This window comes from Chelmon rostratus, chromosome 21 (genome assembly GCF_017976325.1).
Source record: "Chelmon rostratus isolate fCheRos1 chromosome 21, fCheRos1.pri, whole genome shotgun sequence".
Lineage (NCBI taxonomy): Eukaryota > Metazoa > Chordata > Actinopteri > Chaetodontiformes > Chaetodontidae > Chelmon > Chelmon rostratus.
This window is the reverse complement of record NC_055678.1, coordinates 4,517,373-4,534,793: the sequence shown is the minus strand read 5'-3', so window position 1 is coordinate 4,534,793 and position 17,421 is coordinate 4,517,373. Positions and strand designations below refer to the sequence as shown.

The 17,421-nt window shown below is 44.6% G+C and overlaps 1 protein-coding gene across 1 annotated transcript; it reads left to right on the top strand.

Moving 5' to 3' along the window:
- Window positions 1-269: 269 nt before the first annotated feature.
- Window positions 270-16,864, top strand: timp2a (TIMP metallopeptidase inhibitor 2a). The gene is made up of 5 exons (XM_041962761.1): window positions 270-634; window positions 9,529-9,629; window positions 9,757-9,865; window positions 12,893-13,017; window positions 14,777-16,864. Exons 1-5 carry the CDS (start codon window positions 505-507, stop codon window positions 14,972-14,974), a joined length of 663 nt encoding a protein of 220 aa, XP_041818695.1. The 5' UTR covers window positions 270-504; the 3' UTR covers window positions 14,975-16,864.
- The last annotated feature ends 557 nt before the right edge of the window (window positions 16,865-17,421 follow it).

Genomic DNA, 17,421 nt, shown 5'->3' with positions numbered 1-17,421 from the left:
ATGAAGTTGCATTAAATAGAAATAGTCAGATGAAGTGCAAGTAACTCGAATTACACTTAAGTGCAGTGCTAGAGTAATGTGCTTCATTACATTGCACCCCTGTCTGGGTGTCAGGGCCCTTTCGGCCCCCGGGCTGCTGCAGCGGTTGATCTATTCTAGCCGGAGGACGCAGCGCCCCCTGCCGGTTCAGCCGGTACCGCCGGGGGGAGGAGCCGCACGGCCAGCTTTATAAAACCGCCTTGATCCTGGAAACGAAAACACTCCCGAAAGACAGACAGCTGCCGACACCAGCCGAGACACCCCCGACGGCCACCGGGCACACAGCGAAACCTCACCTTCACACCGGAGCAGAGCGCGCGCACCGTCCGCCGTTGTCGACGTCGCCTGTCGGTTAGAGAAAGAGAGAAGCGGAGCGCTGCCTGCCGCTGGATCTACACCGCAACGCATCTGCGCAGCACACGGCGACGAAGAGCGTGAAAAAACATCGCAGCAGTGTTTCTAAAAATGCCGTTTTCCGTTAACGGCATCCTTTGCACGCTCGCGCTGCTGCTCCTGTGGCGGGCGGAGGAGCTCGCGGAAGCGTGCAGCTGCGCCCCGGTACATCCGCAACAGGCGTTCTGCAACGCCGATGTAGGTGAGTACAGCAGCGGGGGCTGATGTTGTTGTTGTTGTTGTTGTTGTTGTTGTTGTTGTTTACCTTGCCCATGTTGCACCAGGCTGCAGCACATCTGACGGGAGCCGCGGCGGCGCTCAGTCCGCCTCCGGTGCGCGCTGAATGGGCGCACAGAGGCTTCTGGAAACCGCTGGAAAGCCTGGAGGCGGAGGGTGTCGCTCCTCAAGGCCATGGCCCGACAGCTTGCACTGCGACTGCAGACACACGCAGACCCCATTGGCATATTTTGTCGCGTCATGGTGACGAGCGGACACCTCTAAAATGCCACAGTAGCCATCAGGGGTGCACAGGACTAAAGAAAATGTGTTCATTAGGTGTAAGGGAGGCATGTTTTGACGGGGCACACACACACAAACACAAACACACGCTCATTTTGAAGTAATGTCCCCATAAAATTAATTTTAACATCACAACAAAGAGTTAAAAGTGCACCTGTGTCGCTCACTGATGAGTTAATAATGACCTTAATGAACTTTATGCTAATTACCCCCTTTGATGTCATTGTCTCCGTACACTCCACAACAAGAGGGCTGTATTCTGTTGTGTCTCGGTGTGTGTGTCTGTCAGAGTGGTATACAGGCAGGAGTCTGGGACCATCACTGTACATTATGTCTTAGGTCTGGAGCACAGTTGTGTGTTTACCAGGCTTCACCCTCAGCAGCTCCGGGACGAAGCGTCGCCTGGCTTCTGCAGGGCAACGTGGCACAAGAGAGGAAGAGAGACAAGGAGGGAAAGAGCGGAGAGGAGGACAAGGGATGGAGAATGTGAAGAGAAATTTCAGGGAGGTGGGGAGGAGGAGAGGAGGAGGAGGAGGGGGATTGAATCTCAACCACAGAATATGTCACACCGCGAGCTTTCCTCCTCTTTTATTTCCATTCCTGCCCTGTTTCTTCCTGTGAGGGGTGGTGCTGGGAGGAATTACAGGAATGCTGCTGGGGTTTTCCCAACTTTTGCTCCGGTGTAACACAGGGACACACACACCATAGACTGTAGGCCTGCTGCATGCATGGTGGACTCTCTCTCTCACACACACACACACACACACTCTGGCTACGGATGACATCTGGCTGTCAGCTCAGGGTGTGTTTTAGGGGAAAAAGCAATAAAAGCCACGGTCAAAGTTAAAATATGCTTGGTATCCTTGAGAATGAGAAACTTCACAGAGAGACCACACTACTTTGGTTCCCTCTTCCTCCTTTTGACTCCTTTCTCACACACTTCCACATGCATGGGTGTGTGTGTGTGTGTGTGTGTGTGTGTGTGTGTGTGTGTGTGTGTGTGTGTGTGTGTAAGCCGTTTATCTGTGTAATTTCTTATTGCAAAATGACAGCTCTATTTTCAGGTGTGACTCAGTAGTGCACTGTGCTGGGAGACGGCGTGTCTCACAACAGAGTTCTGTTTGGTGTGCTCATGATGTTTTCAAAGGGTGTGTGAGTCAGTGTAGCTTTTATCTGCCGAGGGGGGAGGATGCTCGTTGAAGGCCGTGCAAACCACTAAATGGCAACAATGGTCGGTGTCATTGTCTGGCGATGATTTCAGGGTGGACCTGAGGATGAAGCGGTGGTTTTTGGTGGATCTGAACTCCCCAATCTGCAGGGAGAACAACCCAGATAAGATGCTGTATAGGCAGCGGTGAGGGCCGGAGCGCAGGGAGGAGAAATGGGTTCTGCAGGCCTGCAGGGAATCAGAATAGAGTTGGTTGTCTGGCTGCCCGGAATGTGCATGTAGGCAACAACAAAGCGACATTGTCAACAGCTGACAATTGATATTTGTTTTGTGTTGTTTTTTCACTGCGTGTTCACACACATGCTGCACATGCAGGCACCAGCACCAGTGTGCGTGTGTCACCTTCTGTTTTTCATGCTTAATGATGCTTCGGGTCAGACCACAAGCCATAAAGATCGAGCGGCGTCATGCACCATCCACACACACACTCAATCACACATGTGCAGAGACAAACATCCTCCTTTCATATAAATCTGTTGCCCACAAAGGGGAACTTCCCCGGCAGCCTTGCCCAGTCACACTGTCCTGAGGCTGGGCCGTGTGGAAGACCAGAGTCACCCTGCTGTCTGCAGGACTGGACTTACGACAACACATGCACACTGACTGTGCACGTTGCCTTTTATGGAACATGTTTTCTTCTTAACGTGCATCAAAAGAAAAACAGTGTGTGTCAAACCAAAGTCTAACCATGGTTTTAACCATGTGGTGCTCTGTCTCATCAGACTGTGTTTGAGGATACTTAAGAGTCTGATGGAGGTTTTTTTAGCCTGATAGCAACATATTAGAGCAAAAACAACTGAATCATGTCGTATCAGCCTATATTGGCATTTAAACTCTGTTTATACATACATTATTTGCCAGAATTCCTCATATATAGCTCATGAATAGTTGTCACTAAGGTTAAAATATTGTTAATCAGTACTTGATTATTAGAGACAAGACGAAAAGTAAATTAGCACTTCGAGCTGTAAACTTCACTGGAAGTCTTTTCTAAACAATGGCTCAAATGATAAGGAGTCGCTCGAAGTGATGAACCCACAGAGAGTTATCACCCACCTGCAGATCCTCTCATTTCTTTGGAGCCTTTAAGCGTTTGTTCAGCTCATTGTTTTGGTTTTCTGGCCCACATGTCGGTTCAGTCTCACCGCTCGTTTCCAGCAGCAGCAGGTGGCTGCGAAGAGGCTCCAAAAACCGACTGCATGCTACCCATTCAGAACCAAACAGACGCAGTTAGCAATTAGCTGGTGGACGCAGTGGAGCTTTTAGCAGCTGAGGAGCCAGATATTTCCCTCAGGAGTTGGTAGAGACCAAAACAGAGCTAAAATAGAGTGAAAACTGGGCTTATATTTGTCACACGGCCTGAAACGTGATGCCAAATTGGTGATAATGCCGCTGTGAGTCTGCTGGATGTTAACAAGCAAGAGTTTGCTAAATAAATCAACTTACAATGTGATGCTATATCAACATTGTGTTTACCTCTTGTTCCACTGAGGGGCCTAAAACGCCGTTAAGCCTGCTTTACATATGAGAGCGCTAAATGCTAAAGATATTGCATGGTCGTTTGATAAGATTGATTTACAAGAACAGCTTCTCAAACATGAGGATATCCTGCTTTTCTCATTTTTTTTTCTTTATATCATAGCAGGTTGAATGCTTTTGTGTTTTTGACTGTTAGTTGGACAACAAAGGAACAATATGCACAAAGATGCTAAAAGCCAGTATTGGTTGCTGATATCTCTCACATACAAAACACTTGAGCTCTCATACACTGACCGCGGTGCAGCTCCACTAACTGCATCATGAAGACCTCACACAGGAAACCAGAGCTTTCGTCTTTGCTGCACATGTCTTCATCCAGATGTTGACAGAGGCAGGCTGAATTGTGTTTGAGGGCGGTTCGTCTCTGGTCAAATGACCGGTTAAACAGACGGCCCACATACGTCTGGAGCTGAGCAAACCACACCAGGAAAGTCGGGGATGATTTGGTGGTCACTGGAATATGAAAAAAGAAATGGATAGTCATGCGGTGGATTGGAAGGGGGGGGGCATTGAGGATGTGGTGTGTGTGTGTGTGTGTTCATATGGGGTTTGCATGGAAAACATTGCGTAGTGTAACTGATACGCATGTATAAGTCATTAGACGTCGTCCTGGCCGGGAGGGTAGGGGAGCGGGCGAAATGTGGGTCAGTCTGCGGTTTATGGAGGGGGCTCCTGGCTGCTGATTGACTGCTGCTGATCAGATGACTTCGGGATCAACCTGCGGTGAGACTCGGCCGCCTGCAGGCCCCCGGTAGTCGTGCTGTTTTAGCATCACGCTGTGTAGTCTGCTGCCTCCGCAACACGCTGTTTAGACTGCACAGGATCGTCTGCTCTGGCTTTATTGCGAGGGGGGGGGGATTGAGAAGTAAACATGTCTGCAACACCAAGGTGACGACAGATAAGCTCCCATCGTAGCGATCCGCGGTGAATAACAGGGCGATCTCCCCTCGGTGTCGTGTCCTGCTGCTGATTCTTCGCTCATTAGTTTGTGGCTCAGAATGAGGTCAGGAAATGAGAGCGGAAAAACTGAGAGGAATGCAGGAGAGAGTGCCAGCCAGGTATACTGCTGTGTGTGTGTGTGTGTGTGTGTACGTACTCTGGCTGCATATTTGCATAAGCATCAGAGTGGAACCAAACTGCAGAAGTTTGCTTGTGAGGAACTGCTAACGTCTCTGTGAAGCTCTGATGAATGACGTTATGAATCCGTCAGCAGTTCCTTTTTGTATCCTGCTCCAAATAGATTTTAGTTGTTTGTCCAACTTGTGAATATATAATGTGTCCTTTGGATGTCAACTTTTCTGTTTGCATTTAGTTAATCATACCTTTTGTCACTGCACTAAATGCAGCGGGACAAGCTTTAAACACACTGACGCATCATCAACTGATGAATCTGATATGGTGAACACTTAAGCAAACCTATTGATGCAGCCAGTTTGTGGCCACCTGACGAGGGTAAGTCCAGTATTCAGGGCTGGTTCATGTGGCAAAGTGTTCATAGCTTTTCTGAACAGCCAAACTCCAGCCGACTGATTTTGCTCAAATTTGGGACACGTTTTCAGACCGTCTCTCCAGGAAGTCATTCGTAGTGATTTAGTACTTATTTGTGCACATGAAAAACGGCCGAAATAGTTGCGTAGCAAATGAAAAAGGAGAGCTATAGAAAGAAGTTCACCTCCGCACAGCTGGCCTATCAGGGCATGAAGTCAGTGTGAAGGTTAGGATGTCGGTTTGGGAAACTCAGCGCTAATGTGAAGCTGTTCGACCATCAGACAAACAGTTCTGGTGTGCAGGAGTAAACTACCACCTTCACTTTCTTCTTAGCTCTGTTTTGGTCTCCACCAGCTCCGGAGAGAAATGGCTTTAACAACTACAACCTCAGTTCCAAAAAAAAATCTGGACTTTGTGTAAAACATACAGACAGACCTGGTGAGCCTCGCTCCATCCTCGCTGTGAACCACTGAGCCTTTCCAGGATGCTCCTTTCATACCCAATCATGATACTATCACCTGTTACCAATCAACCTGTTTACCTGTGGAACGATCCAAACAGGTGTTTTTGGAGCGTTCCACATCTTTCCCAGTCTTTAGTTGCTCCTGTCCCAACTTGTTTGAAACATGTTGCTGCATCAGATTCAGAATAAGCAGATATTTACAAAAATCGATTAAGCTGATGAGGTCGAACATTAAATATATTGTCTTTGTGCTGTTTTCAATTGAGTGTATGTCAGAATGGATCAGCAAATGATCACGTTCTGTTTTATTTGTTTGACACAGCGTCCCAAACTTTTTGGGATCAGGGTTGTAAATGCTGCACTATGTGTCAGGTTGTGTTCGGTGGTTTTATCGGAGCTTCCTGTTGTGTCTGCACTCACCTGATGACTCTCTGTGGGTTTGTCGTTACTGGCGACCTTGTTCACATCACATGTCGTCAATTGATCCACTGTCAATATGAAAATGTTGATTAGATTGAGATTGAATGAAATTCAGACGTTCCTGCTGTGTTTTATTAAATACCAACATTCTGCAGTATTATTACTCACAAATGCCACATATGTAACCATTGTGAGTGCTGTTCAGGCTCACCTGCTAACTTTAAGGATAACTTTCGTTTTTTAACAACCTGGACCTTATTTGTAGCATTAAATACGACCATTTACTCACCCAGACAACTTTGGTGCCATTTGGAGCCGTTCTGAAGAAATTAGCCCCAGAGGAGCGGCGCGTATATCCGTATAATGCGAGTACTCGGGGCATCCATGCGCAGCCTCTATATAACGCATAATCTGCGGCAAAACTCGTTCATATTCCAATATTTTGTTATGATATGCTGGTGCTATTCCCCTCTGAGCCGGCGGTCGGCTAGTTTAGCTGTAGTTTGGCACAGCTATGGTTCGTTATTGCGTATTCGTAGCCGGCCGCCGCAAAGTCAGCCGTGTTGTGGCTGGCTGTTCGCAGCGCCCGGCGTTCGGAAATGACATCACCCACGTCAGAGGTAGTTGTCTAGAGACGCCGGATGTATATAGAGGCTGCGCATGGATGCCCCGAGTACTCGCATTATACGGATATACGCGCCGCTCCTCTGGGGCTAATTTCTTCAAAACGACTCCAAATGCCACCAAAGTTGTCTGGGTGAGTAAATGGTCGTATTTAATGCTACAAATAAGGTCCAGGTTGTAAAAAACGAAAGTTATCCTTTAACTGATCACTGGATGAGATGTGTCCGAACTGATTTAACCACCTCTGCTACACAATCTGAACCTCAGCATATTTTGGAGTTTAGTTTGTTGGTGAAGAAAACGAGCCAGGAGTAGATGTCACCTTCGGCTCTGTGTGAATGTGATGGCCATTTTTCACTTTTATGACACTTTATAGATAATAATGAGAGTACTTGTAGGTTGCTGCTGTTGTAGCGTAGTTAGCTGTGGTGCTGTTGTCGTTACATGTGCAGAAAAGCATGCTTCTTCAGGATTGGGGGAGAGTGAAACGGGAAAAAGGAAGCGGCGAGGGAAGGAGCAGAAGAACGAGACGCTATTAACTCTGGGAGCCATGAACCCCCATAGTTGTGTCTGCTCCAAGCCATAAACTGAACCCAAGGGTGTAAGAGCAACAGCAGTCAACTGTGTGTGTGTGTGTGTGTTTATCTATGTGTACGTGTCCTCTGTTCCTGCTTATTTTATGTTTTTTTTTTCTCTATTGCTCATATTTTCCATTCTGAATAAATGCCCTAAGCATAGCTGAAGCTTGATGTAGCCAGTCAGACCATTAAAACACACACTCTCTCACACACACACACACACTCACGGTGAGAAACGTGCTTCTGGCCCACTATTTCTCTGCATATCAACTTTCAAGTTGTATTCTTATTTAATTGTGCTCCTTTGATGGTTTCCTGGCCATGTTTGGAGGCAGGAAGCTTTGTTCTGCGGGCCAAGTCCGTTTAATGCGTCTGGCCCTCGTGCAGGTTTGAGCCCAATGGAAACCTTCGGTCGGGTTTTCATTGACTGGGCTACTGCAGAAGCCGAAGCCGAGCTACTCCAGCTCGTTTTATGGTCGGTGCTGTGCCTCAGTGTGGTATGCGCACATGAGACTCGAGGCAGCTGTTGAGGCTGCGTTGGCTGTTGTCCATCTGCCCTTTTGTTGGCCTGGGATGTGGTGAACAAGAATCTGAGGCTCGGGTGATGTTTCAGTCAACGACTCTCAGTGGAATCATGTCGTGATGTTATGATCCTATCTTTAGATTGAAAATGATACGTAGATTAATCAGACAGAAGAATAATCTGCCAGCTGTTTTGATAATCGATTAATCCCTTAAATCGTTTTCGAGCAACAGTGCCAAATATTCTCCAGTGTGAGTTTTCTGTTTCATCTCACTGTAAACTGAATCTCTGAGTGTAGAACTGTTGTTCAGACAAGACGTTTGCAGACGTCACCTTGTGATTTGTACTACAGTGAAACTGCGATGGGGCATGTTTCACTATTTTCTGATATGTTATGGACAAAACACTTAATTGGAATCAGGAAACTGCTCGTTATATTAATTTGATAATGAATTGCAGCCCTACACATCTGGTTATTTTTCATTTTTATTTTTTCACTAAAATACCAAAATAAGTTCAGTTTTCATTTCACGGTGTAACACAGTTTTTTGTATTGGTTCGATCACTTTTACTCATTTGATGTAGCTTCTCTAGCATCTTTATGTGTGCAGAAGTACAGGATTGACTTAAAGTTTTTACTAGAAACTCTAAGAACACGACTGGACAACAAATTAAATGATGGTGATTACAAATAAGAAAATTGTGAGTTTAAGCTAGCCTGTGGTCTTGTAAAAGTCAGATAACACACTAACAAGGAAACAACAGTAAAGACTAGCAAGCTGTTTACTATGGAAGTTTTGGAAAAGCACCGAGTGGATTAGTTGTGACGTGTTTGCTGACATTTTCAGAAATGGCGGATGCTATGGAAGCTAATTTTTTGGTGGATGACAAATTAATATATTATAATTTTAGTCAAATATGATAATAATTAGAATAATTTTATGTCTGAGAATACAACTGAGCTCATACTTTCCCTCTGTCATTATGCCTAGTTGCATTTCCTACATTACATGACCTGCTAGCTAGCTTGCTAAATTTGTTAGCCACTGTGGTTTCTAGACGCCATGTTGACATCCATGTTGTTGTTGCCTAGCGACAGTGTTCACGACTTAAGAACTGTAACGCCAAACATATCGTGCTTCCCAAGTCGCTACCAGGAGCTCACGAGTTTCCCTTTGACGTTTAGCATGAGTGACATCGTACCTCTTGTATTGCAAGTTCAAGAACAACATTAAGTTCCCACAGGAAGTAAAACACAGTAATCAATCAAATAAAAATACAGCAGAGTCCACAAGAATAAAAGTAAAAAGATTAATGCAAGTTTTATCAACAGTAATTCAACAATTACTTAGAATGTTGTGTTAGCAAAACATTAGCCCCCGACAGCTAGCATAGGGGCTAGCTAGGTTAGCAGTGAACCACAACATAAACATTGTGCTTCAATTTAAGTGTCATTTATCAGCTGACATACGTACGCTGAGGCGTGTATGCTGGGACGGCAGTGAGCTAAAATCAGCTAATGTGTTGTCCCGGGCGATTTGTGGGTTCTAGTGTTCTTGTTTCCAGAGAACAACTTATTCGCCTATGTGGTTGCTCACAGCAGCACTCTGTCTGCATCCTGTTAATGGAAATGGTTTCCTCTTTCCTGCATCTACTTTCTGTCGTTCGATGGTGGGATCGTGTGACGTTCATGTTCCTCTGTTTTCCCCGACAGTGATTCGAGCTAAGGTGGTGGGAGAGAAAGAGGTGGATTCTGGGAATGATATCTATGGGAACCCCATCAAGAGGATCCTGTATGAGGTCAAACAGATCAAGGTAAGAATACACTGACAGCGTTGAAATTCTTAGCTTGATGGACTATCTACCAGATGCTCTGTAGTATTTCTGTCAGGAAGGCTCCTTCATTCTGACCTTTGACCCCCTGGCTGTGGTTTTGTTCCAGATGTTCAAGGGGCCTAACCAGGACATCGAGGCTGTCTTCACTGCTCCTGTGTCCGCTGTCTGTGGCGTTACCCTGGATGTCAACGGCAAGAAGGAGTACTTGATCTCAGGTGTGTATCACTAGATTATGTCTGTTTTGTTTTTAATGAAAGCAAAACATCAAGTTTCTGGATTGACTGTCCGGGGGGGCAGTTAGCTTAGCTTAGCGTAAATACTGGAAACAGGAGGAAACGGTTAGCCTGGCTCTGTCCAAAGATCAAAAATTCACTAACTAGCACAGCTAAAGCTAATGGATTAACACCTTATGTCTTGTTTGTATCATCACAAACAGAAATATGAACTTGAGGTTGTCACAATTACGTTTTTTTAATAATAATAATAATAATAATACATTTTATTTGTTAAAAGCGCCTTTCAGGACACTTTACATCACAAGAAATATCAAACAACTATACGATAAAACACAATAAAATAAAATAAAGAAGTGATAAAACAAATTAGTGTAAAATCAGACTGAGCAGTTGACCCTCAAGTAGGATAAGCGATTCTAAACAGGTGTGTTTTGAGTGTGGATTTAAAACGGGAAAATGAATCAATGTTTTTAATTTCGGGTGGTAATGAGTTCCAGAGCCAGGGAGCAGAGCGGCTGAATGCTCTGCTCCCCATTGTGGTGAGACGGGCGGAGGGGACAGACAAGATGATAGTAGAGGAGGATCTGAGGGAGCGAGAGAGGATTAAACAACCTTTCAGCAGCTTTAAAGCCAAGTAGAAAGCAGTCAGAAGTGATGTAAGGTGAGACCTGGCTACTTTGTATTTTAAATTGGTAAAATGTACGTGAAATAATAATACAAGCTATTAATTTCCATTTAGCAATGGAAAAAAAGGGAACTTCTGCTTTATTCTTTTAAACACTGCGACTGTTATGATTCAACACACAAACAGGAAGTGAAAGAATAAAAAGACAGACAGGCAGACAGGAATTCACAGACAGATAATCAGATATCAACCTCCAGGTGTGAGCAGCCTGGCAGACAAACATGAGATCGGATAAAGACCGACAGGCCATTTTGTGTGCTGGAGGAGTAGCTGTTTATGTTATTATGGGTAATGATATGCTGCCGACTAAACCCTGCGGAGACGGGGAGTGACCTCGCCTGTCGTGCTCCTGGGAGTCGGAAATGTACGTACAGTATATCTTGTGTCCCCGCTCGAGGTGAGATGACCATGAAATGAAAATAAAATATTTGTCTCTACGAGATAACCGCCTAAAGGGAGGGTTTTGTAGGTAGGTGTATTGTGCCCTCAGTGTTTGTGACCTTGTGTTTGAATTTATTTTCACAGATATAATCTTTAACACAAGGCTGCATTTTTACATCCGCATGGCCTTAATTCCACTCCAGTGTGATCAGTTGTGTACACCGTTATTGTCTTTTTTCTAGACCAGTAACCTTAAAGCAGCTATAATCAATATTTTTATATAAACAATGGACTACTTGTATGTAAAAGAGGTTGTTCTTAGTGAGGAATCCTCAGAGAATTACCACTTAGCTCCTCAGCTCATTGTTTCGGTTGCCAGCTGTTCTGTTCTGATTCACTCTCATCAAGTTTGTTGTGCTGCAGCAGGCAAAGCCCACTTTACTGGAGCATTTAGCAGCTTAAGAGCCAGACATTTCCCTCAGGAGACGGTAGAGACCAAAAACGGAGCTAAAATGAGAGTGCATATTGGACTTAATAAGGTGGTTAGTGAGACGACTCCAAATGAGTGATAATGTTTTTTATAATGTTGCTGTTGGCTAACGAGTTCGCTTTATGAGGATGAGTAATATGTCAGTGTTGTGTTTACGGCTTGTTTTGCTGCCCACAGTCGGCTCAAAATAGTTGGGAGTTGGTTTAAGTTAAAAGTTCATGAATGTTTATTCACTCTCTTGCAGAGAGTAAGTAAGATGAGAAGAATGATACCATATCTGAAGGTAACAAAATCTAACCATCAGCACCTCTAAAGCTCACTGATTTAACAATCTATGTCTCATTTCTTAAAACTAAACAAAACTTAACCATAAAAGACTTTTACTGTTTTATAGGAGGTTACGTGCTGGACTAGCTACTGTGAATGTCCAACACATAACCCCCCATAAAACTAATAATGCTTTATTTAAAGAGCTTTACAGGTGCTGGTAGGTAGATGTTTTTACCTTTGGACAGAGGTTGACTAGCTGTTTCCAGTCTTTATGCTAAGCTAAGCTAACCGTCTCCTGGCTATAGCCTCATGTTTAACAGACAGATGCGTGAGTGGTATCAGTCTTCTCATCCACCAGGGACAAATAAGCATATTTCCCAAAATGTGGAACCACTCCTTTGATGTTTGGGTGCTAAATCGGGCTGGTATTGTTATTGAGAGGAGCTCAGGCAGCAGAATGAGACATAGTACAGCGAGGATCATGATGTCATGCATGCTCTGGTTTCCCCATCGCAGACAGAGATGCACCCGCAAACACTCGGCCCTAATTACAGTACATAGAGTTGTAAGAGGAGGAACTGCTGAAGCCAGCGTTTCCTCTCTCAGACACTTTTTTTTTTGCCTTTTCTTTTTCAAGATGTAGGACTTGAGCAGTGGGAAAGACGGTTAACTTTCTGCAGACCGGGGCGTCTTTTTTGAAATGATTCATCCTTTCTCCGGTTCAAAGCGTTAACAGTTGGAAGAGTCACAGTGAAACGTGAGTCAGTCCCGTCTGCGAGGACTTCAACATGTTGAGAGCTGCTCTGCGGACAGATAGTAATGAAATGAAGGTGACGCGGCCTCAGCAGATCTGTAAACTCAACTCGAAATATCTTCTTGTTTTGACTGGTGGTACAAGTCTGGGAAACATAAACTCCAACTTTTCATGAGGACAAGTGGTCGGCGTTGATGCCTGCAAGCATTTCCAGTCTGAACAGTAACAGATTGTTCACCGTTTGACCCGCGACTTGTATCTGATCATCATCAGAGTTTGGAACTTTTTGTACATCGAGAGTAATTACATTGATGCATCAGGAGGCCGGCGTTGGTGTTTTCCTGCATGTATGATCTTGTTAAGTCTGAATTTTCTGTCACGTGTCTGTCGTTGCGAAGCTTTTATCGCCGTCTCCTTCTTTTACAGGCAAGGCCGAGGCCGGCGGGCGCATGCATGTGACCCTGTGTGATTACATCATGCCATGGGACTCCTTGAGCAACACCCAGAAGAAGGGCCTTAGCCAGCGCTACCAGATGGGCTGTGAATGCAAGGTAAGGCGGCGGGGCGGCGTCTGCGTATTTATGGTTTATCTCTCAGAGTTTCCCCTCCAGGAGTACAAAACCAGACATAACAGAGCAAACGAGACGAGACACGAGCCACAACAACAGCTGCAACAACAAACGTCAAAACAGTGAGTTAGGACACAGAGGTTTGGACCAGTTCATTTCAATTAAGTTTGTTTTTCAGCCATTAGATAGAGCCAGGCTAGCTGTTTCCCCCTGTTTCCAGTCTTTACGCTAAGCTAAGCTAACCCGTCTCCCGGCTATAGCTTCATACTTCATATTTACTTCATGCTACATATTTAGCGTACCACATGAAAGTAGTTTCCATCTCATCATGTAACTCTTGGCAAGAGAGCGTATGAGTGTAATTCTCACAAACTATTCCTTTTAAGTCTTAATATTGACAATTTTCGACTGGATTTCATGCAGGCAAAGCTCTTGCACAGCAGACGGTTAACGTTTTTGAACTTCTTGGCTGATTCAGCAACACCTGTGGTTACTGGCAGCAACAAGTGCAGTTAAATGCTACAGGGAACACTCTGAGCAGCTACTTCAGTAATACAACAGTAGACCAGCTGGAGAGTCTGTTTACAGTGCGGCCAAACAAACTCAGGTCATTTTGATAAACAATAATGTCATGAGCGACCGTGATCCAATTTCATGCTGCACATAAGTAGTTTTCCACACGACAGCAGGACGCAGGAAAGTTAATTACCTTGTTCTCTGTGCTCTTCATCTAACAGTCTCCATAGCTGCTCCCTCTTGTTCCATTACTCCCTTGCAATAAAATAAAAACGATCATTTTAATTAAAAATGAATAATCCAACATGCCAAAAATGGTCGTTTTCTTGTTTTGCAAACACACTTTTGATGTAGGACCACTGTCAACATTAACTGCACTTCCTCTGGCACCTTCACAATAAAAGCCACCCAGCTCAACCTTTCTTTTGTGTTAAGCAGCAGCAGTAGGCTGTTCGATTAGCATGAGCATTAACTTAATGCAGCTCTGACCTGGTGTAAAGAGAGCAAACCACGAGCAGTGAGGCTGATATAAATAAGGTATAACCACACTGGATTACATGCTTACCTGTGGCTGGGCTGGCAACCTGAATCCAGTGCAGGAGTGGCGGACTCTGCCACTACGAATGAAGACTACTACATTGAGATAATTACTGAATGTAGATACATTGAAGGGCTATTGCATAAAAAATATAAGGTATATGATAAGGTGTGTTATTTTGGCATTAGTACTGAAACTCTGCTGCTGTTGTTTTGGCTTTAGTAAGACTTCACATAATACTCAGCATTAACTGTATATTTTCAAGAGGCCATATTATGCTCACTTTCATGTTCAAGCTTTTATTTTAGTTGTCTGCTAAAATATGTTTACATGCTTTAATGTTAAAAGTCACTTTGTTTTAGCCCCAATCCTCGTTGCAGCCAGCCCAGTCTGCTCTGATTGGTCAGTTCACACAGGCCTGGGCAGGCTCAGCTCACCTGGTCCCTGTCAGCTCTGCCGGTGCTTTTAGCTTCCAGCTAGCTGCACTTCTACCGTGAATATCACCACAACGGCCGCTTCTAAAATATAATCTTCACACGTTAGAGCATGAATCTGATCCGTGTTAGCCTCGGCCTCGCTGCCCAGTGGGCCAATAACGTTACAGCTTTGCAAAGGTCTTTGTATGGTCGGAAACTAGCTTCTGGGTGCTAATCAATGCTAATAATGGAATTATTTCTATGTCTGCAGATTGTGCGCTGTCCCTCTTTGCCCTGTGAGATCTCCGCTCCAGAGGAGTGTCTGTGGACGGACCTGATGATTGAGAAGCAGGTGTACGGGCGCCAGGCCAACCACTACGCCTGCATCAAGAGGGCGGACAACTCCTGCTCCTGGTACCGCGGCGTCGCGTCGCCCAAGAAGGAGTTCCTGGATGGCGAGGAGCCTTAATCCCGCGGCACTCCTGACTGCCCGCCACACAGCCTGGTGAAAATAAATGTAAACGATTCCATTGAAATTTAAGATAACATCAGGCAAAGTGATTTTTGATAACAAAGGCAAAGCTAATGTGACTGAAATTACCTGCTGGTCTGAAAACAACCTTTCGCCTCTCTCTGTGTTCGTTGTCAGTAAGCATTTCAGTCCGAGAAAGCGACGCGAGGCCGCTTTCAGCCCCGCCGTTGCTCAGCGTTAACTGCTTCCGAAGAGGCTCAGAGGTTGTTCTCAGACGCAGCGTCTGTGAAGACGAACAAAATAGCATCATGAGACATAGACTGGTCAAGTGATGATGTAACTTCCTCCTGAGGCTGGCGTCAGGAGGAAATGAATCCTCGGTGAGACAGAGCACTTCCTGCCCCGCAAAGCTCTTTAACAGCTCTGCTCTCCGACTCCGCCAATCAACCCCCGATCCACGGACGATCATTCGCTACCCATCGTGTTTCTACTTTTATTACCTCATTCTCCATTTTATTCCAAAGCCAAATTCCAAGTTGCCTTTTTTTAAATGATTGTCTCCCTCTGTCCGAACACTATTAGTTACCGCTCCTCTCATCCTCTCTGCCGGGAGCTGTTTGGCCGCCGGTGACGCCGGACGCCCACAACGCGCTCGGCTGTTTTCTTTAAAAAGAACATGAGTCATCCCGCGCGGCCGATCTTCTCCGGTTTCGTTGGGTGAAACTCTTTTCTCGTAGTGGTTTTTAACTGAAGCCTGTGGCCGTCGAAGGCCTCACTGGACCAGTCTATGCTGTGTAACGATGAGCGCTCTAAATTCAAACCTGCTCGTGAGGTAAAACAACACAGAAACCAATCAGAAATGTCCCAAAATTCTCTCACCCTTCCTCGTCTCATCTTCACCCCTCTCCCTTGTTATCCCCACTATGTAGCTGTACAGTACCTATGCATATACTTTTGTTGTTACTTGATAATTATTATTTACTGCATTAGAACTAGATTTGCACTTTTTGAGGATGAGTTCCAGTAAAGACAAGAGCCTGAACACTCTGATGTGACAGTTATTATCGTTAGCCCAGACCGACAGATCCACCTCAGGTGCAGATTTCGCCTATTTCGAGTGCTTCTGGTGGTCCGTATTCACAAACGCAAGCTTATTCTTGCTACCTTTGTCATTACAGATGAAGCAGTACTTGCAGTGAAAGAGAAAAGGGGTGTGTGAGAGGTTCGGCTATAAGGGATCTTTTTTCAGATTTTATGTGTGAAAGGGAAACAAAAAGAGCTCGTGGGATGTTATTTCAGTGTCTTTGTATTATCTGTTGATTGTAAATGCCAACAGCAGTTTCATGATTTGCCGATATATTCTCACAGACGGTCCATTTCATGAGTAATAAGGTCCTTACATGCTTAATGTTAGCTTTGACTCGTCTTTCCTGCTCCTTCCAGTTATTAATGAAAGCTTTATCGCTGTCATAGAAAGCAAGTTACTCAATCAAAGTTTACAGTGCTGTTTTATACACCTCAAGCTACATTAACACAAAAATATATATATGATGGAGTATTAGAGGCATAATTTAAAAGTAAACTCTTTCCATTTTCCATTACTTTGTATTTTTTCAGTGTTATTATTATACCTGTCCTGATTTTTGTGTGTTTTCGCTGTCTTTGTCTACGATGTCTTTAGCTGTAGTGTCGAGGCGAGAAGGTCCTCTTGCGCTGGAGTAACGTGAGAGTGAGAGAGATTCATCCTTTTTGGAGAAGGTGTAGAGACATGAGAAATGGGTACCTTGTGTGAATAGAGGACTGTGCATGTGTTTGATGCTTTGTGTAAGTCCGGGCGAAGGACGAAATATTCAGTATTATCAAATAAAAACCACACGTTTGAAAGAAGACACGCTGCCTGTGTGAGTCATTTGGCCGAGGGTGTTTCATGAGACGTGCAGGCTGTCACGGGCCGAAATGTACGGAGAGCCAAAGTGTTCAAAAATGACTAAATATGTACAGCAAGATTATTATGAAATAAGCTTTTGCTTGGCGTCAGCTGCTAGCATGGCTGTAAAGCAGATTAGCCTTATCTAATTCAAACAGTTTTACTTTAAATTGTGAGTCTTTTTCATTTCATGCCACTTTCATCATGATGGCAATTTATGTGTCATTCAAGGCGAACAGGGCAGAGATGTAATTGGCTCTTGCTTTGATCTGAACTGTTTAGCGAATCACATAATTGGCCGCGTCCTGTTTATTATGATGTTTGGTGCAGTTAAAACACTGGAAAGAAGACCTTCTACAGTAAATTCTGCTGGAATTAAATAACAACAGGAATGAGGTTAACAGCCATGTTAGCAGCTCTGTGAGGCAAGGTCCTCATAGTTTTACATTTTCATATAATGTTTTAAAAATTCATTTTAGTTTTGACTTTTAGATATCATTTTAGTTTAGTTTTTCAG